Source organism: Hippoglossus hippoglossus, chromosome 5 (assembly GCF_009819705.1).
Source record: "Hippoglossus hippoglossus isolate fHipHip1 chromosome 5, fHipHip1.pri, whole genome shotgun sequence".
Taxonomy (NCBI): Eukaryota; Metazoa; Chordata; class Actinopteri; order Pleuronectiformes; family Pleuronectidae; genus Hippoglossus; species Hippoglossus hippoglossus.
This window is the reverse complement of record NC_047155.1, coordinates 4246162-4273883: the sequence shown is the minus strand read 5'-3', so window position 1 is coordinate 4273883 and position 27722 is coordinate 4246162. Positions and strand designations below refer to the sequence as shown.

Genomic DNA, 27722 nt, shown 5'->3' with positions numbered 1-27722 from the left:
TTAGTATTTATTTCTCTCCACAATCAACTGAAGTAATTAGTGTTGCCTTAAGTTGAATTGTTAAAATTGATTCAAACTACCTTTAGTTTTTGGTTGTTTTGTAAATTAATCACTTATTGGTTATTTATTGCTTATCTGTGATAAAAAGGGCCACATAAATAAACATAGGGTATAAAAATATGTCTTCATCAACAGGTAGTTTTCTGATTCACCATCTCACTGTGAAGTCAATGTACACAATGCTAATGATGTGAGGAGCAAGAGGAAGAGATGATAGATTTACAGATTGAACTATTATCAGATATATTAAAGGTCATTACTTCAAGAAGACGACACACAACAGGGTGATGGGTCAGAATCTACTTTTTATTCTGAATGTATCATCTGAGAAAACATGACCAGCAGAAAAATCTCTTCCCTCCGACAAATGTGAGACATTTTAAAGACAAAACACAACATTCAATCCAAAGCTGGTGAAGGAAAATGTTCGCCAACAAAAAATGTATATCCACGTAACATTTCATCAATGCTAAGCTACGCTAAAGACTTCATACATGATGGAACCATAATCTATATTAAAAAAAGATTTAACTTTCTACATTATCACGTCTTCGATAGCATCGCATTGAACAGTATTGTTGATATGCTACATCTTAAGCTAATCACGTCAAACAGTATATTGTCATTGTTTCTGAAGAGTTAGCATTTTAGCAGCAAACCGTTTGAAAAGTAAAGGAAGGATTAAAAAAAAACAACACAAGCAAATATTAGCTGACATTAATTATATCTTAGAAATAACGTTAAGCTACCGTCTGTGTAAGGACGGTTTTATTTCTGGCTCGCTTGTTTTTAGGGATTTTGTTTGGCCAGAAACTTTTATTTCCCTCAACACATTCTTCTCACTCTTCATTGACCTGTAGGATTATCATTTTTATAACTTTGTTTAGAAAATAAAACTCAATGAGTGATATAACCTGAATAAAGCAGCATTAAGCAGCAGCAGAGATCCATACGAAAGATAACGCATCAAACTGTTGAATAAATCTGAAGAAAATCACATATCAATTGGTGGTAAAATCAAACTTTTTAAACTTTTTGTTCTGTTAGTTCAACACACAACCAAACGTCAGTTAAAAACATTCAGCTTGAAATCTAATAAAAACATTCAGCTATGCAGGCTACTATTATTGCTAATTGCTAATTAGTGTTACGCCTTTTCCAACCATTTAAATATCCAGTTCTCTGAGGTTAGAGCTAAACAACAAGATTATATCTGCTTGAAATAAATGTTAATACGTGAAACACAAAGCTGCACAAATCCAAACCTAAAAATTTAAGTAGTTTAAAGAAATTATCATTAACAAGTTTGGTTAAAGGTTTTAGGTTTACTTTCACTGACATTAATGTTAACATAACAATAAAACTCTCAGTTAGCCACAAACACAGAGTAAGAGTTATTTCCATATTCTTATAAATTTTATTATTATGATCCACAACCATCTTTTTTTAATTAACTTAAAAGTTTTTCTTTTGACTCCATAAAAGATAATAATGACGACGACACTTTACAAATGGACATAAAGTTAAAATTGTTTAACAATGTATCTAATCAAATGATTTGTTATTATATTATTTATTATTAATATGTCTCATTTCGCTCCTCTGACTCTCAGTTTGTATCTGAAACAGAACATCTGGCTCCCGTCACTGTGAGAACTCCAAGTGCTAATAAATCCACAAACTGTTTCTCTAAGTACTTTAAACACAAAATCTCTAGTATTATAAACGCAAATACATCAAGTGGACATTTTATCAAATTATTCTCCATTATTTATTCATTGCTTGTTATATAACAAGCTAATAAACAATATTACTTTGCCTTTTTGTCTGCTTCAATGTATCTGAGTCACGTTGTCATTCGGTTTCCGAGCAGTGCTTCATTATATTGATTAGAATAATACTGTGTGAGTGTCTCAGTGCTGACAGGGGGTTTCCAGGTTTTGTCCGCACTTCCAGCAGCAGCAGTGATGAAGATGCCATGTCCGTCCATCTTTCGCTTTATGAAGAGACTGGCAGAAGATCAACTGAGGAAGGAGAACAGGGGGAGCGACAAGGGGGGGGGATGAGTATTTAACATCGATAAATAGCCAAATCAATCCCAGCAGATAGAGATGGTTGTCTAATTGAAAATGTTTCAGGGGCTGAGGTACAGTTCACCTCACAAGTTTTCTGGCAGTTACACCTTTGTTTTGTTCTATCTTCTTCAATTTGAAATAAATTAATAAACACTACAATTAATTAATTAGTGTCGGCTTTAATCTGATTTGGGTTTCGTCATCATAGAATCAACTGTTTGGGAGATGCACACATTTAAAAACACACGTTGCCTACATTCAAAAGTTCAATTTAATTCAAAGTTATACAAACACAATTGATAAAAGGAACAACTTGATTAACTTGTGTGTTACCAAGTGAAGTTGAATCTTTTTAAGTTGGTTCACTGTGACGTCAGCTCACCTCATCACATCCGGAGCATCGCGGCCAAACCGTCTGACAGTAGTGTCGTCCGCAGAGCAGCTTCTGATTGGACCAGAAGTAGACGAGGTCCACCAATCCCTGGCCACACTCTGAACACACGAAGCAGGTGGGATGCCACAGGGCGCTATGGTAACCCGCACGCTCAGCATAAACAGCTGGACTCTCCGTGGCAACCTCGCCATGGCAACCAGAGCACCGCTACAGGACAGAGAGAGGGAACAGAATATGGAAATCTTAAAGTCACGTATTAAATTACTGGGACTGATTTTGTGTTTATAAAGACAAAACTGACAAAATGGAGTAGTACCACCGGAAATCTCTGGGGGCAGTGTAGCTGACAGTTCAAGCGTACGCAAGGAATACATTTCAACAATGGCAGAACTTTTTGAGGAGAAACTTGGATTGTCATCGTTTCACAAACTCCTCCCGTCGCCACTTTTGTTGTTGTCTGAAACTCTTGACTCTGCGCTGCCCTCTAGTGGATAGATTGCTTATCAACCATGCCAACGTAGTGGACGAATGTAAATAAGTTACGTTGTTTGAAACGTCATCAGACGTCAGGCGCCTTATCTACTTACATGATCAGTCTTGGTGTTATCGGTGCCGTTAGTGGAACCAGTAGCAGAGGAAGCACTGCTACTCGTGGAGCCGTGGTCCTGGTGCTCCAGACCATCTTTCTTATCACTGTTGCTGCGATCCTTCGCTTCCTTCGCTGTCCTCTGATTGGCTGCTTCCCTCAGAGCTCCGCCCTCGCCAGGTAAGGCCACCTCTCCGACTCCCAGCGCTTCCTGTTTGTAGTTCTTCACAAACAGCAGCATGGAGGAAATCTGCAAGAAGACGATGCAGAGGTTGGAGATCAGAGACTTTGTTGTTTCATCAGACATCAAACCACAAAGATCATCATTAGATAAATGGTCAGCTGTTAGTTTGAGTAAACAATAACGTAGTTGTGTGTGGGGCCTAATTGAAACAGTGTCGTAGTTGCATGTTGTGTGTTGTTGATTTGTGTTACCTCCTCCTCACTGGCCAGGCTCTGACACTTCATGGGGTCCTGGTCGTAGGCGGGGAGCTGGCTGAGGAGCTGCCGGCGTCGCTCAGACGCTCCATCAGTCCCCGAGACCGGACGCAGACTCTCCGGGATTAGCTCCATGTACGTCATGGCCTGAGAGGGGTGAGGGGTATTTTAGTTCTAGCTCAGGTAACCCACGAGTCCACGACTCACACTAAACAAGACCCGTCAGTCAAGCCACAAGGAATACGACCTTCCACCACGCACCAAAACTGTGCTGTGATTCAAACGTCTCACTGTGGCAGAAACACTTTGCTCTTCAGCAAACAAAACCTCTTATTGTTTCCTTTCAGCATTTGATAACAACTAAACTAAAAGTGTCCACACTCTCATTCTGCTCCTTCATGTTGTTAGGAACCAGTTGTGGTGGTTCGAGCATCTCATTGCCAGGCACACCCAACTGGGACGAGACCCCAGGGTGGAACCAGAGCTCGCTGTGAGGATTATACATCCCATCTGGCCTGGGAACGCCTCAGGATCCCATATGGAGCCAATATTGTAGTTATTTGTGATGTGTGACAAATAACAGTGCTGCGATATTGGCCCCACATTCCCACAGGAGGAGGTGGAAAGTGGAACAGCCTGCTGAGCCTGCTGCCACCTCGACCTCAGGGATAAACTAAGAACTTTAGTGAAAACAACAAATATATCTTCTATCTCCAAACTTGAAATAAAAACTAAAAAATATGGAACCTCATCCTCTTCATTTGTCTTCTCCCACCACTGTCTTTGTCTGTCTCACTCTGTAAAGTCAAATATCACAGTGTGAATGAGACTTCCTCACTCTGTGTGTCAGTCGTCATCACACGATCCAGGTGTTGTCACTGACACATCTGTGCGTCGGAGTAAGTAACAGTGACTAACGTGCTTTTCACAACAGAAAACCAAATCATTGGATGGAACAGAGAACATGCTGAAGAGACGGATCTGGAGAGCAGTCAGCGTTGGGTCTGTCCGCACAAGCTGAACCACAGTAATGTCTCCTGCCCCTGCAGAGCTCAGTAATCACTGTCATCATGGTAATTACAGGCTGTGAAACCTGAAACATACGTGAGGCGGTTTTTAATGGAAACCAGACTGTAGAGGGACGACTGCAGAAACCGAACTCAACTCAGCTCAACTCAACAAAACTCAACTCAACTAAATGAAGACTAACGAATGAGTTAAGAGGTAAATCTTTACGATCAGAAAATAAAAGGTCTCATGTTGACAACATCTATATTTGCATTAACAAGTACATACACTGAATTGCAGGTATTTGAGGTTTTTTCACTCATTTAATACAGAGAAACCTGCACATGGAAAACACGGCTGCAACAAGATAATAAGAACTGTTATGATTAAAACAAATCCAGACAGTTTAAATAAAAGCTCCAGTGTGAAAGATTCAGGTGAAATTATCTATTGGCAGAAATTGAATATAAAATAATCTTGTGTGTTTCATCTAAATTGTACGAATTGTTGTTTTCTTTACTCTAAAATGGGCCTTTTATATTTGAAATACTTTATATACATTGGGAGCGGCTCCTCTCTATGGAGGCAGACATGTTTTTTTGGAAGGGGAGGGTGAGGTGAGGGGTGTTCAGCTGCAACTTGACACTCCACCACTAGATGTCACTAAATCCTACACACTGAACCTTTAAAAGCTCTCAGGTTGAATGTTCACGCTGTGTTTTCGTGGGTTTTCTGTTGATACTCCACCTTCCTCCCACAGTCCAATGACATGCAACTAAAGTTACTTCGAGACTAAATCTCCACTTGCCGGTTGTTTGTCTTTATGTATCAATACCCTGCGATAAGCATATAGAATGTAGCTGTTCAGATGTGACCTGACAGATTGAAGCATCGCACTGCAACAACCAGCCTCCTGCACTTCACAGTGATCCTCACCAGTTTCTGGTTGAAGCCGGCCGGCGCCCAGTCGTATGTCGTGGTGCTGAAGGTCGGGTCTTTGCGTGACACCACCGGATTTGTCACGATCATACGGTTCCTCTTGTACATGCGAAGGCCGCCACCTCCCTTGACCTTCGCTGTCAAGTGGGAGCAGGGTGAGTCTGCGAGCAGGCGTCCCATTCGCTGGTCATCCTCAAGGTCACCTCCAGGGGCGTGGTCGACCGTGCTGCAGCCGCAGGCCACACAGGCCTTCCTGTACAGCAGAGGGAATGGGAATTAGAAAAGGAAAACAAAATCACCATCAATGACTTGCTTGTGAAGAATCAAATTCCAGATTCCTATTTGACTTTCCTCAGTTTATTGTGGCTCAAATAAACAAAACCACAACATGTTTCACTCCAGGAAGGAGGGAGGAACCACCGGGCCGGCATCCAGAACTTTGTTTTTCTTTTTGTTTCATTTTTCAGGCAAAGAGGAATAATTAGAAAAAGGGTCGTACCTCCAAGAATGTGGCTGAAATCCAGAGCAGCTCTCTTTACATACGAGACACACTGCTGCTGCTCCTGCTGCTCCTCCTGCTTCTCCTGCTCCTCCTGCTTCTCCTGCTCCTCCTGCACCTCCTGCAGTCTGCTTCATAGACATCTGAGACGACAATGAAATAAAAACACAATGAAGGATGCACTTCTGTTATATATATATTAAAATCATTTATATAACTACAGGCGATTTCTACATTATAAGCAACCAAACACAGAGCATCGAAGGTCAGAGGTCACAGCAGCCTGTCAAGAGAACTGGTATCGAGGATCTTTACACCAGGAGAAGAACAGATGAACATTTATGAAAGACAAGAGGACAGTGGTCTTTGTCTCTCGCTCTCCCACAGAATCCGTCACAGTCAGACGGACCATCAGCAGCACCGGGAGAAATCCTACCCACGTCCTGTGACCGTTAAAACATCCAGGAAGATAATACTGTCCACATCAGGCAGGAGTTAGCATAAAGCCAGAGGATACCACTCTGGCTGCATTCATTTAATATACGTATTTCATGCTTAGTATAATTCCTATAATTAAGTTAATATTCTTTTAAATAAGCTTTTAAACACCCCTGAGTAATATTCACACTATGTTTGGTAAAAATCTGTTCATAAGTTGCAAAGTTATTTTTGACCATCAGACCCACAGCTATGACGGAAGTGTGTTTGATGGAAATATTCATTTACAGCACCGCTCGTAAAAAAAAAACACAGCAGAGTAAACGGAGAAGATGTCGGGAGGAAAACATGAAATCCTGAATGTCCAGAGGCGACGGCGATGATGAAGATGAGTGAGGAAGTTTTGGATGAGAAAGAATTTAGATCATTTCTCAGCGAGAGTGGGAGGAAGAGCAGGGAGGGAACACACACACACACACACACACACACACACACACACACACACACACACACACACACACACACACACACACACACACACACACACTGGGTGGATGATCTCACTGGTCCACCCAGTGATATCATCTGTACTCCCAAACCCTCCAGAGGTCTTATTGTTCACTTCATTCTTCACCCCCCCCCCCCCTCACCTCCACTAACTGACTCTTTTTTCCTCTTTCATGTTTCAGCTGTCTCACTCTCTTCTCTCTCTCTCTTTTAATTCACTCCTCACCATGGTTTCTTTTCTTGTTCACATTGTGACTCACCTGTTCTTCTCTTTTCCCCCTTTTCAGTTAAAATGAATGAAAAATCATCCTCAATACTCTCCAACGTCAGCTGGAGTGATGGAAACATGATTCTCAATGTGTGTGTGTGTGTGTGTGTGTGTGTGTGTGTGTGTGTGTGTGTGTGTGTGTGTGTGTGTGTGTGTGTGTGTGTGTGTGTGTCTGTGTGTCTGTCCGTCTGTCCGTGTGTCTGTCTGTCTGCAGGTTTCTGGATGGACATCGGTCAGCCTAAAGACCTCTGGCATGAAACCTGATGACACAACCTGCTGCTATTATTGTCCACCTGTCCATCTGTCACCAGGTATCAACAAGCCAGAGTCTCCTCAGGGAGTCGTTCATAATATATTGTTTATTTATAGAGACCCAGGTTCCTACAGAGGGATGAAGCTGCTAAAACAGGGGCCTCACTCACAGTGATGAACAATGTCCATATCCAGCATCATTACAGCTGGAGACGAAGAGCTAAACTGTCTGTCTATCTATCTATCTATCTATCTATCTATCGATCTATCTCTCTATCCATTCATCCATCTTTATATCTCTATATCTCTTTCTCTCTCTATATTCTTATCTCTATACATCTCTATCTCTCTCTATGTCTACCTCTCTATATCGCTATATCTCTATACATCTTTATTTATATTTGTGCTCTATCACTCTATCTTATCTACACAAACACAAAGAAGACTCCTGCTCGTGTTGCTCGATGTGCTGTCGCTGACGTTTCACGTTAACGAGGTTGATTGACACACATGAGACATTACCAGAGGACAGACGAGCTGTCACTGGCGGCGAGGGAGGACAGAGGAGTGTGTGTTCAGAGGTGTGAAGTGTGTGTGTGTGACAGTGAAGAGGCCGCTGATCGGCCCGTGTTGAAAAGGTCACAGTGACGACGGCTGGAATAGAAGCAGCTGAAGAAGAACAAGACTTCATTACATCCCTCTGGAATACACTGACTCATACACAGTGTGAGTGTTTACTGTTGTGTTACCAGACTGACACCAGTTCACACACTTCAGGTAAAAGGAGCATTCCACTGAAACTCATATTTCGGTGTAATTTGTTTCCACCAGTGACTCACTGTGACTCTGGTGGGAGGAGATTGAGTCACAGGGACTTCAGACATGATCCAATCTTTCCTCCAAATAGGAAATGAACTTATTACTCATTACTGACACGAGACAGAACTCAGACGACATGATGCAGGTGATGTTGTCTTGTGTTGTGATCAAGTTTTAATTTGCGGAAACAACTAGTTTTCTTTGTGGTATCTTAAATTTCTTTAAAAAATGTCTTTTTAGGTCATTTAGACTTTTATTTTGAAGTCCACTCTTTGTAAACTTCCTGTTTATCTCTTATATACACTATAGAAAACGTAAATAGGAAACATTTGAAGTTTCACCTTTTCTCTAACTTAGCTTCAAAACGCTTTAAAAAACCTCAGAATAAAATAAATACATGACAACATTTCACAGACGAAACAAACAAAAGTTTTTTTCAACTATAACCAGAGTTAAGAAGTTCGAAAATTCATTTTCATGAATAGAGAGAGAGAGAGATTTAAAAGAGCTGAACCAGAAAGAACTAGAAGCAGGTTTTTTTTCTGGAGAAAGACGTTGGCAGCTCTATATTTAGGATTCAGATAAGACGAGTATGTTGTTGGTGGATCGGACTCGGCCGCGCTCAGTCACTCCAAACATGTGAAGGGCTACGTGAAGGGGAAAGGGCCGGAAACGCTGTGAGATAAGAGGCTGGAGGTCACAGGGGTGAGCCGACCTGCTGCAGTCTGACATCCTCACAGCCCGAGATCAGACGTCCTCCACAGCCACCGCAGAGAAGGAGTTTCCATTGCTGTTCGTCCACTGAACCAATTGTCTTGAATCTGGATGGAGGTGCAGTATGGGCCTCAAAGGGAGATTGGGACATTTTCCTCAGAGAACAATTCATGGGTCTTGGTTAAATAAATCATCATATGTAGAAAACTAACATCTATGAATCTCTGTAATTTGGCTTGATTCAGTTTGAGTGCCTGTGGCTCCTGTTGTTTTACAATTAAATCAGATATTGAATCAGAAAGCCCCTTGTCACTTGCTTTTTAATGTATGAATATTATCTAGTCTGAGAGTATTTATTCTTTTTTTTAAATTTGTCGTCTGTTCCAAGGACTGAAACCCACAGTCGAGGGTTGATACAGGGCAGAGAATCAAACCCACAACCTCAAAAACGTCTGGATGATTCTCTCACTCCAGAGGCCGCAGCTTTTTTCCTTTGGATCTTAAAGAAAGAGTCTGAACAAAGTGAAACAGGCGGAAACCTAACGACACAACACGTTCGAGTGAAGTCTGAGGTCCCGTTTGCATGAGGCTCAGTGAATTTACCCCCAAAGTGAAAACACTCAGCTCCCAGAGCGATCAGCAGCACGCTGGGTTCATTTGTGTGTGTGTTTGTGTGTTTGTTGTGGGTTATTTCCATCCTGGTGATGGCACTTATTCCATAAAGGGGGGACAGGGGGATGAAACCCTCGACAGGTGACACTGATCCATCAGGTTTTGGGCCTCAGGCTGATGTGACCTCTGACGACCAGAGGCTGAATTAAGAGGGATCTGTGGGAGACAGACACCAGAGCGGACCCAACCCGGGGATCAGGTCCGCGAGGTCACGGATTACTGTCACCGACTGAATTAGAAATTGGACGTGAACGAGCCCAAGAGATTCATCATAACTGACTTCAGAATACTTCTAACTGTAGAACACACGTGGGACAAATCGAAATAAAGCTGAAACTAAAGTTTTGCTCAAGAGCTTTTGCAACTTTCTCTTGAAACAGAAATGTTTTTCTTTTTAGTTAAGTTTCTGCTCTGGTGTTGAACTGTTTCCAACAAACTAATCACACTCGACATGTTCCTTTGTCTGGTCTTAAGCAAGATTGTTCAAAACCTACCGGACGGAATACGACGAAACTTGGTGGAAGGATTCGATATTTATAAATTTAAAATCTATGGGTCGAACAGGACCTGTGCAAAACAAATCCAGAGGCGAACAAATTACATTTTTATTTAGATAAGTTGCTGACATGTAAAAGTCCAGGATGTAAAAGTCTGGTCCTAAACCACACCTTCCATCTCTTTAGCCTAGAAATCAAATATCTTAAGTTTCACATTTGAGATCTAAAAAGATGATTGTGGAAAAAAATACAGAAAATTGAATGTGTGAGCTTGATGATTCAGAAAGTCTCATGTTGTTTTACACTGTTCAAATAATTGTGATTGAATAAAGTCAATTTTCGCAGATTTCTCTAGAACAAAAGTGAAAGTGAAAAAAGAAATAACCGCCGCTGTTTTTTGGAAATATAGAAAGATTGTGCTCTTCATTGAAGAACAAATTGTATGTTTACAATACATTTACATTCATTAAGAACTAAAGTAATAAAATAAGCTTAATTGTTCCTTTAATTAATATTTTAAACTGCATTTTAGTGTATTTTCCAAAGAATTGTGGAGGTTTCTGTCTCATGAGCTCATGCAGGCAGGATTCATTCATTCATTCATTCATTCAGTCACATTATCAGACCCTAGAACGCACTGAAAGTTGGTTTCAAGACAATAACAAGCTTGGAAGTTGCCGTAAATCAACATATAGAGATAATAACAACTCATAAAGTATCAGGATGATACTGACAAAAGCTCCCACAGCTTCTATAGAAACATCATTTCTCTGAATCAACACAAACTAAATAATGAAGGGAAATAAAAAGTCTGATGAGTGAATCAGAGCAGAAAGGTGATGTTTCAGGAAGCTTGTAGATAAAAACTCTTTCCCACTTTAAGATTCTTTATATTTAATTGGAAAAAAAGTTCACTTAACTCAGAAGACTCACAGTCTAAGAGTGTTTCTCCAGATCTCAATCAACAGCAGAGTCTAAGTGACCTCTGACCCTTGACCTCCACTCAACAGATCCTGGACAGGGGACATTGTTTCCTTCCTACCTTTTCCATGGCTGAGCTCACGTCCATGTCGTCCAGCGTCTGTCGACTCCTCTGCTCCTCTGGTGCTCTCTGCCTCTGCTCCTCCAGAACAATGGGACTTTAAATTCCTCTCCTGTCGACCACACTTCCTCTCTCCCCGCCCACAGTCGCTCCTGCTCTGCCGGCTCCGCTCAGCCCACAGCTAATTTAACCGTCTAGACTTTCATCTCATGTCAATCCTGCTGAGCTGAGCACCGACCCTCCTCCTCCTCACTCACTCCTCCACCTGGTTCCCACCCTCAGCTTCCTGTCGGACCTTTTTTCTTTCCCCTCAACTTTCTCCTTCCTCCTTCTCCACTCAACTTGAGCTGAGCAGGTTTCTTCACCTCCTGATTTTGCTCCAACTGGGTAGAATGTGATCTGTCTCCCAGCAGCTCCTTCATTCACCTCTGTGGTTTCTCTCTGCTCTGGTAAATTCTGCAGGAACCTGCAAAGTTCCAGCTGCAGAGATTAGACCAGTGAGCTGGCAGTGGTCAGGGCCAGTTGGGAGTTATAACCAGCAGCTGTGCACTTGTTAATGACCCAGACTATTAGTCGGGTCCTGGTCGTCAGTGGAGCGGAGGACGATACCTGGTGCAGCGAGGCCTGACTGCTCTGTTTGTGTTTTTAATCTGAGACAAAGACAGAGAAGCCCTGAGGGATTCCCTGCTCTCGCTCTGCCAGCCAGTCACAGAGGAGACTGAACGAGTGATCGGCCAATAGAAACATCACATAGTCCTCCTCCTCCTCCTCATTCCCATTCTGCAGCTTTTCACTGTGGTTCAGAAGAATGTGATTCACCACTTGGCCAAGCAGGGCCCAAAAGCTTCAGCTCACTTTACCGAGTGTGTTTATGCTCAGAACAAAAGCTGTAATCAGAGATTTGGATCTGAGACATTATTCAGACTGTTTAGTGCCTGCTGGTGGACATGAGGTTAAAAAGGTCGTATCTCCTTTCTCCCCTCAGAATTTCATTTCTGAGCAGTGGGAGGACGTTGAGATGCATCATCCACCTTTATATACAGTGTATGATCTGGCTCTACTATATTTTCATAGCTTATTTGATGTTTTTTCATTCTACCATGTCACTCAGATTTGTTTCATACGATTACTACAGTAGATCATTGAGTAGAATTCAGAGCAAGACAAGAAAAACTCGATATACTACGAGTCAAGCTCCTGAAACACTGGATCCTACATTTCCCAGAATACGACAACATAGGATTTTTCATTTCATCCTTTCTGTCTCGTTCACACTCACATTTTTCAAACTAAAATATTATAAATAAATCATTTGATTTCTATAACCCATTTTCACAAATTACAATTGTCAGTGTTTGAGCAGTGAACTGATAATCACACAAAAAAAAAAAAGAGCCGAGACGAGATGTGAATGTCAGTAGATTATATTATTCTCTTTAAAAAAAGACTTTATTACAAGAGTTGACTTTATTCATTCAGACACAAAGTCTTCAGTAACCTAAATACTGTTTAATCACTAACGAGCATAGAACCAGTGCATCGTGTTCAGAGATCAGTTCAGTGTCTGGCAGCTGAAATCACCGGCTGCTTTGTTCCACATGGAGGAAACATCCGATCTGACCTCTGCGCTCCAGAAAACCTTCTGCTGGAGATGTTCAATGACTCGTTTCACTCAACATCATTTCAGTTAAACATTAAAAAATGATTGGTTCTTACAAGAGACGAGGTGAATATGTAAACCTTCATTTGAGTGAAATCTGGTTCGAACAGACTGTTATTCGTGTCGCTCAGTAAAATACTTGAATGGCCCTGATGTGTGGTCCAAACATTCAGGGTCAAAGCACGACAGAGTTTTAGGGCCCAAAAAAAACAGAACTATTTTCTTAATATCCTGAGGAATTATGAAATCTATACATGACAGAGATGTAACCTACGATAACCTCAAAGACGTTTCCCCCTCCACTAAAGGAGACTATTTCAAAGTCCTGATACTTATGATAAAATGGTGCTGATGAGACAAACGATCAAGTATTACGTTAATTATGAAACTTATACTGAAGCCTATTTCTCGATTAAATACAGATGACAGACTGATCTTCTGATATCTCTCATCATGACATTTCTGTCAATTCTGAAATGTTTCCCCCTTTGAGTGACCTAATGCTTTTAATCATCAATTTAGTTCATGACAGGATTCTTCTAAGAGTAAAGAGTGAAGCTTTAAAAAACAAACAGAAAAACATGATGGAAAAATAGTAATTTATCCCTTTTGTATTGTTAGTGTCTGACTCTAAAATGCTGTTTGTTTGGCATTGAAGCAAAGTAAGAAAGTAAGAAAGAAAGAACAGAAAAGTTCACAGAGGCGAAGACGAAACAGAATTCTTATATAAAAATTGATTGAACTACATTCAGGCGGCAACAAAGACGACTCCAGTATGAAGCCGTTTCTCTGTGTTTCATCATTCACCACAAGAACTTCAGATGTTGAGTTGACACTTTGTTCTGCTCAAACCAGGAGACCAGACATGTTGACGTTTAGCTTTTAGAGCCGTGAAGTTAAGAAGTGAAGTTCCACATTATTGATTTGGATTTAGTGAGCGCCCTCTGCTGGATCACGGGGGCAAAATACTTCAGATGGTCCGATGCGCTTCTAGGATTGTAGATTTTGAATTCAACAAGCAGTTTGAATATGTGAATAAAAGTGACAGCCCTGGTGGATTTAACTATAACCAACACAGCGTTTTGATTGATCTCAGTGTCATCGGCCCCGGTTTCAGTCTCCGTTACAGGAAATGTAAATGCATAGTGAATCTGAACAGCAGTGATCACATCCTTCTCTAACCCCCTCGTCCCTTAACATTCTCAGTAACCTCAGTATTTGTCCCTCCACCAGCCCCCCCCTACCTCACCCCCTTTATTATTAAAGCAGTGTTCACCAGCCGCCACTTTCAGGACGAGAGTGTTTTACCTGAAGCGGTGAAACGACTTGAATCAGCCTGACGAGCCAGACTGCGATTCAGCCGATCATGCTAACGCCATCGGCTCAGACTGATGGAAGGTGCAGCCAAGTAGGGCAAACAAAAGAGGCTAAATTAATAAAATAGAGTAAAAAAAAAAAACCTTCATTTGTTCCTTTTCCCCTCCTCATCCTTCCTTCTGCCCGTCTGTTCCTCCCTCTCTCTCTGGCACAGCTTGGGCGTTCAGTTGAGTTCGTTAAAAAAAAGAAGGCGGCGAGCTCTTCCCCCCCGCCTGCAGCTACATAATGATCCGCGGCTCTGGGACGGACTCGTTGATGGATTTGTGAGGCAGGACGTTGGCACCATTCAGGTAAAGCTCGTCGTTCACGATCACATCCTCCCCCAGCACCGTCACGTTCTCCATTCGAACCTGACGACAGAAGTTAACACAGAGGTGAGTCGTCATCGCACGTGACAACGATTGATGATTGGTGACGGAGAATCGTAAAAATACATATGATTCATTGTGCAACTGTAGCAGGTCAGAGAACATCAGATGTTAATACAGGTTCTGATCCTGGTCTGGTTTTAGGAGGAGATGAGATTCTGCCTGATTAGACCAATTCTAAATGACAGTTCTCCACGTATATAGGGAGTCAGACAGAAGCAGTAGATTACTCTGACTTCTATTTGCTAAAGCTGGTAATTATTAAACCCAAACAGCTCTGCTGTCACCGTCATGGCTGTGTAAATGTCTCTGCAGCAACACATAAATCAATTCCAGCGTTCATCTTGTTTTATCAGTCAAATGATGTTTGTTTGGAAAAAGCCAGTGACCCTCGTCCTCCACTCACCCACTGACCAACCGAGGAGCTCCACCCCACGATGCAGCTCTCCAGCCAGGAGTGCGATCGAACCCGCGCCCCCTTCATCACCGTGCAGCGCTTTATCCTGACGCCGTCCTCCACGATCACGCCGGCACCGATGGTCACGTTCGGCCCGATGGTGCAGTTCTCCCCGATCTTAGCTGTTGGGTCCTGCGGAGGAAAGACGGAGAGGAATGAAAATCATTATGGACTGTTACGGTTCTTTAATCTAACGGAACCATAGCTTCAACGAGCGGCACTCACCACCAGGACGTTGCCGAGGAAACTGGGCCCCGTGTGTAGCCTCTCAGGAGCCTGTTGTCGTAGCGACTGAAGATACATACACATCCCTGTGAGGAAGTCTTTAGGCTGACCGATGTCCATCCAGAAACCTGCAGACAGACAGACACACAGACAGACGGACAGACACACAGACAGATGGACAGACAGACAGACCAACAGACAGCATACAGAGATAAAACCAGTGAGAGCAGTTAGTTTCCACGGAAACAAGGACACAAAACCAGGAGGCTCTTGTGATCTCCAACAGGAGGTGAGGTGCTGAAGAATGATGTCACACGATTGACAGATATGTCCAGACACCTGCTCTATAAATTCACAAACAAATTGAATAACTTTCACTGTTGAGTTGAATTCCATATGTTGAGCATCAGTGAGCACATTTTAGTTTCATTTATTTCTGTTATTCCATTTAAAACTATTTTAAAATTGTCCTATTTTTAATTGTGTTGTGTTTATAAGCCTGTGTACGTCACCACATCTTAATTATGTTGTGTTTGAAAGAGAAATCACTTGATCTAAAAACAAGTTGAGACTTGTTGTCGTTCAGCTCTGAGTTTTTGCTCTGACGGCAGATTCTGATTTTTTTTAAACTGGGCAAAAGAATCACTTCATTAAATCCTCTGCAGGAAATCACAAAGACCTTCAGTCGTGGTCTTAGTTTTAAAAGCAGGGAGCTGCTCAGCGTTTCAGACTCACAAAGGAAACAAAGCCACTATGAGTTGGAGCAGAGTCAGACTCAGACCAGTCTGTCTGACTGGACTACAGGACGAGAGGAGGATTAACTACGTGGCTCCGCTGTTTCACACAAAGCTGATCGCTCCCAGAGAGGGACGTGGATCTAGAGAAGCACCGATAACAGATTAGAACGGTGGTTGGTTCTGATCTAGATATTTATTTCTGTCTGAAGGAGAATCCAGATCGACTGATTAAACACGTTGTTGCAGCTGATGTCGGTATCTGTGCTTCTCTACAGACGATTCCTCTCCAGAACTACGAACTAGAAAAACACTTACGTCTGGTTGAGCTGTGAGCTGCAGTGACCAAAGCGAGCACGCAGGTCAAATTCCAAAATACTTTCTAAAACCATGTTACCATTTGTGCTGTGTCTGGTAAAATAATTGAATGTTTCATCAAATACCTTTACAGTGGAAAGAGAGACAGTTTCTATTTAGCTAGAAACACGTTTTCATATCATGTCTCATCTGTAAAGACTTGCAACAGATGTAGTTTTCACAGATTTTGCCAAGAAAGATTTCCTGAAGTTACATTTGGACACTAGAGTCAAACTGGCAAACAAGATTAAGTCCAGTTTTAACAGTAGCTGAGTGTCGTGATCTTTTTAAACTTAAAAAACTAAATCCTCAAGCCTCTGCTCCTTCACCACTAGATGTCACTAAATCCCACACACTGAATATTTAAATTATTATCATGTAGTTAAATACAGTGTAACTGCGGTAATGGTGGCCTCACTGGAGAACACAGACCATAAATCAGATTTACGTGTTTGCGAAGTCATATTTTTTTCTTCTCAGAGGAATTGTTTCATTAGTGTGTGAATCAGATGAACAGAGTTCGTTTATATTTCTGTTTATACAGTATAAAAGGAATAAGTAACTATGGGTAGTTGGTTTTCATTCATTCATTCATTCATTCATTCAACTCAAGAAACTATGAAACTATGTTGAGTTGTGTAACCAATTACAAAACATGAGGTCTATGCTGGTTCTGGTGTATTACAGCACTATACTGTGGTCCAGCAGTATCGGTGACAGTTACCTTGGAGCTCCATAGCGTACAGGTGCCCCGACTCTGCCATGACAGGAAATATCTCTTTCTCTATGGACGTCGGTCTCAGCTGCACAGACAAAAGAAAACCAAATGTTTCTTCTGGTTTTCATTCATTATGTAGAATTATAAACAGAGAGAATTTCACTTTTTATGCAGTTTTACAGTTAAAGTCTCAGCACTTGCTACTTCATTTTAGACACATGTCGACACAAGGTTAAATAAGTAGACACGTGCGTGTGTGTGTGTGTGTGTGTGTGTGTGTGTGTGTGTGTGTGTGTGTGTGTGTGTGTGTTCCTCTCACCTGGATCCTGCTGAGCATGCTGGGATTGAAGATGTATATGCCTGCATTGATCTTGTTTGAGACAAAGACCTGTGGTTTCTCGACGAAGCGATGAATCTTCCCGCTCTCCGTCTCAAACACCACTACGCCGTACTTAGAGGGCTCCTCCACCCGAGTCACCTTTACAACACACACACACACACACACACACACACACACACACACACACACACACACACACACACACACACACACACACACACACACACACACACACACACACACACACACACACACACACACACGATTAGTCAATCTTACATTATAACACAATAAGTCTTCTGTATTATATTAAGAAAAGGAAACACAGCAATACAAATTGTCAATTCTATAGAAAGTCAAACAAATTTCTGAGATGTCGCCTTTTGTTTATGTATATACAGACAAAAAGTATGAGCCTGTCAAATACAAAGACATGTGTAATGTTTTGCATGACTGTAAAACATTTTAGTGGTAATTATTTATCTGTATGTATTTATTTAACTTCCTTTCTCTGATGGAAGTTGAAAATGTCAGTATTAAAAATTTAAGCCACATTTAATTGTGTACCGAGTATTGTGAGAATGACAATATCCCACTACAGACGTTGTTTTAGACTGACGACGGAATATTTCAAACAGCAGTCAACTTTTTAGCAGCACAGCTAAAAACCACCAAACTCAGACTGGACCTTGTGTCGAGGTTTTAATTCTGCAGCTAAACCAGGTCACTGTGCTTGTCTCCGTCTTTCTCACCACGATAGTTCCCTCCTTGCCGTGGTTGCGGTGGAACTGCAGAAGATCTTTGAAGGGAAAATCACAGATGACGTCTGAATTCAGGACGAAGAACGGCTCCTTGTCCACATCCAGCAGCTCTCGTGCCAGCGCCAGAGGACCGGCTGTAAACCAACACACATATTGAAGTCTGATTTCTACTCTTTACATTAAACTTTCAGTCATAGTCATGAAAGATCAGTTTCCCGTCTGGTTTTGTCTGTGGTGAAGAGAAACTCACCTGTTCCCAGAGGCTCCGTCTCATGGGACAAAGAGATACGGATCCCGAGCTGAGGAGAGAACAAAGGAACATTCAGGATGCAGCACCATGAATATTAATACTCAGGTTATATCGGGGTGAATAAAACATTTCTTGAAACACTGAACTGCCAGGAGAATGAAAAACCCCTTTTCAAATGTATTTAATGCTGCAAAATATGAACCACTTAAAAGCTATTTATCAAGATGTTTTCAGACATGAACCCTGCGAATAATAAAAATTCAAAACTTTGAAACGGGTACAGGAAGTGTTGCAAATAAATATTTACAGGTTTTTCCTGTTCACAACTAAAACATTCATTGTGTGTTGTCTATGTTGTCGTGTTTCACAGGTGTCATAGTGTGTCAGTGTTTGTTGCACGTACTCTCTCCTCCTGGATTCTCATTTCTCTCTCCAGCAGCTCTGACATGTAGCTCACCGCCAGAACCACATGGTCCACCCCGGCCTACACACACACACACAAACACACACAAACACACATTACTTTCACTGAAGACGAGAACTTTTAAGAACACAAAACGACACACCGGCAGATAAGTTAAATCCTCCTGGGCGTCTCCTCTGTACCTTGACCAGCGCCTCCACCTGGTGCAGCAGGATGGGTTTGTTGCAGAAGTCAACCAGCGGCTTCGGGACGCTCAGGGTGAGCGGCCGCAGCCGGGTCCCGTACCCCCCCACCAGGATCAAGGCCTTCATGCTTCTGGTAGGTTAGCAACCGTTAAGCAGGGTGACTGCAGCTCAGAACCAGAACCAGCCTGTACAGGAGAGAGGAGAGTCACGGATTTGATGATCACAGTCAGGTTTGTTGAAGCACCTGCCAGATTCATCACATATTTGTTTATAGCTTTGATAAATTAAATCGCTTAGTTCTTGAGGCTGTCAGCGAGAAGGGGGCTTTGTTAGTCCAGTTTAACCTGCAGGAGATTCTGAAGGCCGGTGTAACATGTTCTGTAAATAACTAAAAACTCGTAGTAAAAACTCGCACATCCAGATATTCACAATGAAAAGATAATCAACGTTTAGCTTCTATCACTAAGGTCTCGCTCATCCACACCCAGGCTGACAGAGAGAGAGAGGCCAGGAAACCATTTAAAGATGGTTGAGATCAAAATTAATCAATAACTACTGATAACTACATGTTGGAATGTTGTAGCGACTACTGAGTACTTATGAAATAATATAGTAATGCCCACTGAGTACTCGTGTAACTTATGAGGACTGAGTACTTCTGTAATAATGTTATAATGACTACTGAGTAATTAATTAATAATATAGTGAGGACTACTGAGTACACATGTACTAGTGTTATAGTGCTACTAAGTACTAATTACTGTAAAACTGTTGAGCACTGACTGAATACTCATGTCATAGTGACAACTGAGTACACATGTAATAGTGAACTACTGACTACTAAGTACACGTGTGTAGTTTTTGTACAGGTCGATAACACTCAGGGGATAAAAGCTGCACACAAACACAAAGCAAACGACAGATTGAAACGTGTGTTTCTTCTGTGTTTTTGGTTTCAGCCTCTTACTGAACTCACAGTGACTGGAGCTAGCTCGCGTTAGCCAAGATGCTAACAAGCTTCATCAACAGCAGCTGACAGCGACGCGCCCGTGAGCTACAGTTGTTAGCCACAGTTAGCATCGCGTGTGTTTCTTCGTGCGTGTGTGTGGGAAGTTGAGTGAAACCAGTGGAAACTCACCGGGACCAGTGGATCCAACGAGACCAGAAGGTTCAGGATCACTGGGACTCCACGAATGACACGTAAGACTGTTCAAACACGAGCTGACGTCAGGACGTGATACCAGACACAACATCCGGTGCACGGTTTCACAATAAATCTTGTTATCACATGTCTGTCACATGATCCGACTCATCTGTTGGTTTCCCTTTATTTTCACTCACTGAGTTTTTCCCCATGTTGCATATATATATATATATATATATATATATATACACAGAAGGTGTCATAAGATGGAAAGATTATTGTGATTTGTGACATTGAGCTACATAAGTAAAGTTTGACTGGACTTATTATAATTTTTTATTCAGACTCAGGGTCAAGATAAACTATAATCTATTAATAATAATAGTAATAATAATTATCATCATCATCATGATAAAGACAATCAGCAAAAGTACTAACTAAATATACAATGCACACATTGAAATATGTCTAATTCCACAGAGACACAGATATAATTATACACCTGAAAGACACACTTGGTCTCATTCACACTTACACATATGCACTTACACGACCAGAACTACACAATACTATTACAGTCATTCATAAAAATAATTTAATGACTGTAATGTAAACTCATTTAAAATAACTTACCATTTGAGATAAACCACCTGGCACCAGAATCATGTGTCAGCCTAACAAACTTTATTTTTATCACATTATTTTAGTTTTAAAAATTCCTTTATTACATCCAAACTTTGAGTTCCAATCCTATACATCGAAAAAGTTGTCAAGCTTTTATTCTGGTTGTCAATCACCAGGTTTCCGGTTTGCGTCTCCTTGCTGTCACCGACTCGCGGATGTTGGAATTCACCGGATTTTTAATTAAAAGGGGGAATTATGGTAAATTAGAAAAAATAAACATTTGCATAGATTTTTTATAAATTTGTATTGATTAAAAATAGACCAAAACGTCAAGGCTATCACGTCTATGCCGTAAAATTGTATCTTAACTCTTTCTGCACCCCCAACATACGACGCAGTGGTACATTCCACTCTGGTGCCGCCTCCTCACCACTTCTGACCAATCAGAGAAAAACAGCGTGGCGATGGAAGGCGGATGTGTCCGTCGAAGAGTGTGAGGAAGTTTTAAATCAATCATTTATTAATTAAAGGTCCAGTGTGAAAGGGATCTAATGGCAGAAACTGGATAAAAAATAACCCCAGTGATGTTTTCACTTGTGTTTCACCATGAAGTGCATTAAGCAGAACATAACTAAATGTAAACAATGTTTTTTGTGTAAACAATATTACCTTTTCTTTTTTTTTAAATCCCCAAATTGTATCAACAAACAATAATAATATTCACATTTTGACACAACACACACAAAACAGTACAGGGAGCAGAGCAGCACTGGTTTTACCCGGTAACAAATTGATCAGGGGTTTTCATGGTAGTTTGCAGATAGGTGGTCCCAAGTCATGTAGAGAGATACTGCCAGAGTCACTCTGTGGATTCTTCTGCCTCCTCATGTGACCCCCCCCCCCCCCACACACACACACACTGAAACCAGGGCTCTGTGGTTCTGACCCACACGACCCTGCTCATCACGTCCCTGAAGAGAATTCCCTGACTCCACATTAAGCCAAGAGCAGATTCAGGTGATAATTCTCTGTAGGTTCATCAGTATGATTCAGTGTTTTCACGTTGTTATTTGAGACGTTGCTCTTGTAAAACACTGATTAGTGCCACTTTAATGACAAGTGTCCTGATTGAGAGTGCATGAAAACTAGTGAGAAAATGAGCACTAAAGTCAAACTACCTGAAAGTAAGACGGCCAAAATGTCCTGCTTCTGTGGCTGTAAGTTTGAGCTTGTCTTGCCACAGAGTGAATAAAGGACTGATGACATGTGGTGAAAGCATGTGCAGAATATTTAAATCTAATGTGCACTGAATGTAAAGGATTAAAGTTAAAACAATTGCAATTTCTAAATGATCACAAAATCAGAAAAAAGATTATAATCCTACTTTGACAAAACAAAGTGTATTTTTAGTTTTTCTCCCCTGACAGGAACGGGTTTCCACAGAATTTTGAGATGTGATTGTGTGAGAATATTTTAAGACAACGTGCTTTTAAATTGACCCAACAAACATGAGGAGATAATAAAGAATTTGACTTGACAGATCTCAGATAATACCCCCCCCCCCCGTTGTGTTTAATGTGGCTGAAGGTTCAGATGTGTCGACAGAAAAGGAGCCAAATTCATCAATGGGCGTTTCAGTAGGCTAAAATTTATTTAACAATTCAAGCAACTTGTTTGACCATATTAAAAATAATAAATACTTATATTGAAACCATTAAGTTTACACGTGGTCTAAAATGAGTTATAACGGCTGTTTAAGAAGGCGAAGAAGAACCAGCCAAAGAATCACTTCTGAAAGAATTAACAAGCAAAATGTAATTAATAACTTTTTTGTAAAGTGACAAAGCCAACACTGAATATCAGTGATGATAAATTATTCTTGATATTAATGACTGCAAGTGATATAACATGAACTCAACTGTGTCGTTCATGTTTTTGTTGATTTTCACTGATCTCCAGTAAACTCCAGTTACTCGTGATTTCATTCAAATATTAAAAATGAAGTATTTGCAGTTCTCAAGCATCTTTAACCAGGTGACTGGAGGTCAGAGGTCAGGGGCTCCAGCGCAGGTCACACACAAGGGCGATGTGGTCAGACGGGTGAGCCACGCTGGGCAGAGCCTTATAGGTTGTGACCTCCTGGTGACTGGGCAAAGGAATCATCTGCTCCACCTGCACGAACGCACACATGTACACCATGTTAGCTTCCTTGGTTAATTATACAAACAACACAACACAATTAGAACTGTATAATCAAGCAATTTTATCTTTGCCAAGGATGTTATGTTTTCATCTGCAGGTTCCAAATAAAAATCTTGATCTAGAGAATTTAAATCTGGGTTCATGAGGAGTTGGGCCATGGTTGAGGTATTTGCTCTTCTGAGTTATATTTCAGTACAAAGATTTAAAACAGTAATAAATAAGTAAATAATGTGCATTTTCATTTACAGATTTTCTCACATATAGCTCTTATACATTGGCTAGAACCCTGTCTGGTATCAGTGTTAGTACCTGCATGCTGTCGGGCTGTATGAAGATGTAATCCAGGCAGCCGTGAAATCCCCCCACATAGTTGGTGTAGGCCGGCTGGCCGCAGGCGCTCAGCAGGGGGGGGAAACCAGAGAGCAGCTCCATGCTGCAGGACTCCTCCGGCCCCGAGCTGCTCCAGTCTGCGTGCTGCTGAGGAACCACCACCTCAGTGACCAGCTGGAACACACCTGACACGGCAGGAGGAGACGAACAAAGATAATGTGAGCAGCTATTACAATAAGAGGATGTTTCTACTGAACAGATCCACGGATGCAGTCAATATTAAAACACTGCAATGAATGAGGCCAGACCTTTGGGTTTGGATTTACCTGAGGCAGGGGTGGAGTTAAAGTCTCCACAGAAGAGTAAAGGAGCTCCGGGTGCGACCTCACATATCACATGACTCAGGTGTTTGAGGGCGATGCCCATCTGGACCAAGCGAACGTTCCCTCCTTCGAAAGAAATTAATTCATTTTTCAGACATTTGTTCTCATGTAAATCATGATCATCACACTTCCTTCTCATGTCAGTGACTGAGGTGTGTTCATGTTCCAATGAGCTTTTACCTTTCGGGTGCCAGTACAGGTGAGTGTTGGCCACACACACCTTCCTGCCTGGTTTCTTCAGGTCCTCGAGTATACTGACCTGCAGGAACAGGAGATATTCATAAAGCTGAGGGTTAACGACTATGGAGCAACAAATATTATAATAAATCTATAAAATCGGCTTTTATTTATCTATTAGTTTGACTCCTGTTAGAAATACCGTGCTCTTGATTTGTCTGTGTAAATCTTCATAATGGTAAATGCTGCATTATTAAGCCCAGAAACCATTTTTTTGTAATACTCTTGTAAGTACTAATCTGTTTCAGTTCATTTCAGTGAGTAAACTCAAAACCTGCTTGAGATGCATTATCCATCAGCAGCAGGAATGTGAGCAATTTTTTTGTTTTAACAACCTTGATGTTTGACCAAAGTATATATTCATAAAAGTATGTGGCACAAAACAAAAATAAAAAAAAGGTCTGAGTCGTCTCCCGGACGATTCAGAGGTGAACTGTCATACTTGCAGCGAGGTGGATCTCTTCAGTATTCTGTCCTTCAGGGTCAGGTCTCTGTTTGCAGAAACCCTCTCCAACAGCTCAGAATGGATGGGGTCAGAGGTCAACGCCTCACTCAGCATGATGTCATGCTGACTCAGCAGCTTGAACTTGGACCTGAAAACAACAAACAAAAAGCTGTGATATGCATAAAACAACCGGACACCAGAGAAATTAAATAAATGTTAAATCAAGATATAAGCATGTATACAAAGTCAATGTTGTCATTTAAAATCAGTCCTGATTCATGTCCTGATGCAGCACTCGTCACGATGGACTGATACATCGAGGACTTTTAGATATAGTTACCACAGAATTTACTGTATATCAAAATCACCCAAATTATCAGCTATAAAATTCAAAACACTCAACCCTACCATGACATGAATTCACACTTATAGAGAAACATAATTTATGTGCCATGTGACCCAATCAAATCCTGACTACCCTCAATAACCTCCCACTGATATTACATCAGATCAGACTAAACTACACCTGCAGACCTGACCTGCGGTAGAAGGTGCTCAGTCCTTCATGCTGCCTCTCCTTCAGCTTGAAAACTCCGTCCAGACCGAAGGCATCAAGAGACGGAGTCAGACTGTCCTCAAACACCCCTGAAGAGAGCAGAGACACACATCCATCATATAACGTCAGCTCACAGAAAAGATGGAATCTAACTTCTTTGGTCTGGATCCTCTTCTAATGACTCATATCAAACTGATTCGAGAGAAACAGTTTGATATCAGAAACATTTGAAACCAAATAGGAATTTGATTGATACATATATAAATCTGTATGATGCTTAGAATGTTTCAGGTTTCTTGCTGACACAACTCTTAAGTCCTATGGTTAACTTATCACTAAGATTGTTGATCCATTTCAAATTACGTGGTTGTTTTTTTGTTTACCTTGGTCGACCTCCTGCAGACAGATGATGTCAGCGTTGTATCCAGCCAGCTCCTTCTTGACCAGGCTCTGTCTGTAGTCCAGCTGCAGAGCGTACGGGGCGCAGTACGGGTAGAGCACCGTCTTGGACAGTTCTGTCTGGGCGTAGACATCTGCAAGGATGTTGTAGGACACCACCCTCATAGTGGGCCACTCTGCCTCTTTGACAGTGTACGCGTGTCTGTCGTCAAACGTGCACATGCCTGGTCCGGCCTCCACGGCTCCCACAGAGACCAGCTCCTTGGCCAAGCCACTGCGACTTCCATCTTTGGGTGTGCAGCGCAGTTTGAGTCTGAAGCCAATGTCGTTGTTGGACGGGATGTGGACTCTCCCACATCCCACCTGAGTCCAGCTTGGATCCTGACCTTCGACCTCCCCAGCAACGTCAGGGCTGAGACAAGAAGAACAAGATAAGGACAAATGTGCTGGATGACCCGACACTTCTTCAACTAAGATATATTACAGCTGAGGCTGTTTTACTCGTTTTTAATCAGTGTGATCTCTCAACTGTAGGTGTTGGAGCAGTTCTGCTTTCTCAACAAGGGTTTTCTTTCTCTGGACTTGGTACATTGTGGTGGAGTGGGTGAAAAAGTGAGTTTTTTGTGCTTCCATAAATAAAACAAGGCTTTTACACACATTGCTGATATGGTCCCGATGTGACAAGTCGGAGTAAAGTGGATTTAGATGTTGAACTGGTGTGATGGGGTCTAGATGAGGAAATAGTCTCTAAAGGAGCTCTTCATCATGAACACTGTTATTTAAATAATACCTGTACCTTGTGTCTGGGCCTGTTTCTCTGAACCAGGTCAACTCGCACTCTTGCAGGTCCCCGAACTCCACCTCCAGTTTGGGGCACACTGGGAACCCGGCCAGCAGAGACACCGGGAGCTCGGCGGTGGTGAAGGTGGGTGAGTTCCTCTGCACCGAGTACTGAACGTCTCCCACCTGCAGCACGGCTCCGTCCCGCCAGGCCTCCGAGTTCACCGCCGTGTCGGGCACCTCGTCCCCGCCGAAGAACAGCTTCACCACGGCGGCGGGCGGCGGGGCTTCGCTCGGCTGCTGCGACTTGTGCTTATTGGACTTCTTCGCCTTGCCCTGGCCCTTGGCGATGCCGTTGGAGATCCGGGCCAGGACCTTCGCCAGCGGCTCGTCCTGGTCCCGCAGCATGCGCTTGTTGCTGCCGTCCAGGGTGAAGGAGATGGTGAGTTTGGGTTCCCCGGGGAGACACCTCACCACGGCGGGCTCCATCCTGCCGAGGAGGCGGCTGCAGGCTCGGGTCACAGTCTTCGGGGAGGAGAGGAGCAGGCGGCGGGGGAACAGAGCGAGGGCCGCGGGGAGGCGGTTCAACATGAAGTCCCCGGGGCCAGCGAGGGGTCAACCGGGCAGAGGTAGACTGACGAGAGGCGGCGAGAGGCAGGTGGAGTCATACAGCTACACCGGTTAGCCACATGCTAACAGGGGGAGACACACACACTAAAACCCGCGAGTTAGACTCAACCTCCGGCGGTTTGGTTCAAAACTAAACTACACAAAGGGTTCGTGAATAAAACCTCAGCGTAGATCAACGCGTGGTGTTTAATATTAAAAAGTTTGAACATGAACTGTCAGCACTTCCCTGAGGTCAGCGTGGGCTTCCACCTGCTTCTGTGGTGTTTGTTTCATCATAATCAAAACAGCTGGTAGGCGCATTACTGCCACCTATAGGACTGGAGTGTAAATCAAGAGATTATACAGGAGAAATAGATGCTTTTAGCTGAATCGCTTTATTGATAATAATAATAATAATAAATTATAATCACCTATTCATTTATATTTTTTTATATTCTCCTTGTGTTTAAATTTCATGTTTACTTTACTGGTGTCTATTTTTGACTGTCCCCTTTGCTGTAACACAGTAAATTGTTGTGGGGCTAATAAAGGATTATCTTATGTAATACTACTACTACTACTACTACTACTACTTCTACTACTAATGCTGAATGTACTGAGGCAGCAGACTAAAGAGCGAGAGGAGACAGGTTCTACTGCGGGCAAAGAGGTGGTGATCACACTGTATGCAAAGGCATTTGTGAAGGGATTAAACTTAATCATTTGGCAAAGGTAAGGACATTTTAAAACAGCGATGTTCTTAAGGTGAAAGGGTGAAAGAGGGAATTGCATTCAGACAAAGAGTAATGAAATCAGGACGGGTTCCATCAACAGACTCAAATCAGCAGGTTCATTCAATTATCACTTCTTCTTTACTCAAAAATATTTTCTTCCAAAGTCTTGGCTTTAGCTTTGTTCAATGAAGAGTCATGTGAGACGCTGAGTCGGC

The 27722-nt window shown here is 42.1% G+C and overlaps 3 protein-coding genes across 3 annotated transcripts; all 3 read right to left on the bottom strand.

Moving 5' to 3' along the window:
- Positions 1-345: 345 nt before the first annotated feature.
- lmcd1 (LIM and cysteine-rich domains 1) lies at positions 346-11829 on the bottom strand. Its single transcript, XM_034584463.1, has 7 exons — positions 11209-11829; positions 6000-6142; positions 5498-5753; positions 3551-3700; positions 3117-3365; positions 2518-2736; positions 346-2084 (listed from the first exon to the last, which is right to left on the bottom strand). The coding sequence occupies exons 1-7, from the start codon at positions 11233-11235 to the stop codon at positions 1974-1976; spliced, it is 1155 nt and encodes a 384-aa protein (XP_034440354.1). The 5' UTR covers positions 11236-11829; the 3' UTR covers positions 346-1973.
- A 789-nt stretch (positions 11830-12618) lies between these two features.
- On the bottom strand, positions 12619-20333 carry gmppb (GDP-mannose pyrophosphorylase B). Its single transcript, XM_034584464.1, has 10 exons — positions 20203-20333; positions 19062-19249; positions 18859-18939; positions 18456-18504; positions 18197-18339; positions 17424-17582; positions 17111-17189; positions 15296-15423; positions 15020-15202; positions 12619-14595 (listed from the first exon to the last, which is right to left on the bottom strand). The coding sequence occupies exons 2-10, from the start codon at positions 19188-19190 to the stop codon at positions 14464-14466; spliced, it is 1083 nt and encodes a 360-aa protein (XP_034440355.1). The 5' UTR covers positions 19191-19249; positions 20203-20333; the 3' UTR covers positions 12619-14463.
- Positions 20334-22462: 2129 nt separating this feature from the next.
- pde12 (phosphodiesterase 12) lies at positions 22463-27362 on the bottom strand. The gene is made up of 8 exons (XM_034584455.1): positions 26181-27362; positions 25369-25796; positions 24969-25074; positions 24427-24577; positions 23928-24006; positions 23691-23813; positions 23344-23549; positions 22463-23004 (listed from the first exon to the last, which is right to left on the bottom strand). The coding sequence occupies exons 1-8, from the start codon at positions 26753-26755 to the stop codon at positions 22885-22887; spliced, it is 1788 nt and encodes a 595-aa protein (XP_034440346.1). The 5' UTR covers positions 26756-27362; the 3' UTR covers positions 22463-22884.
- Positions 27363-27722: the final 360 nt, after the last annotated feature.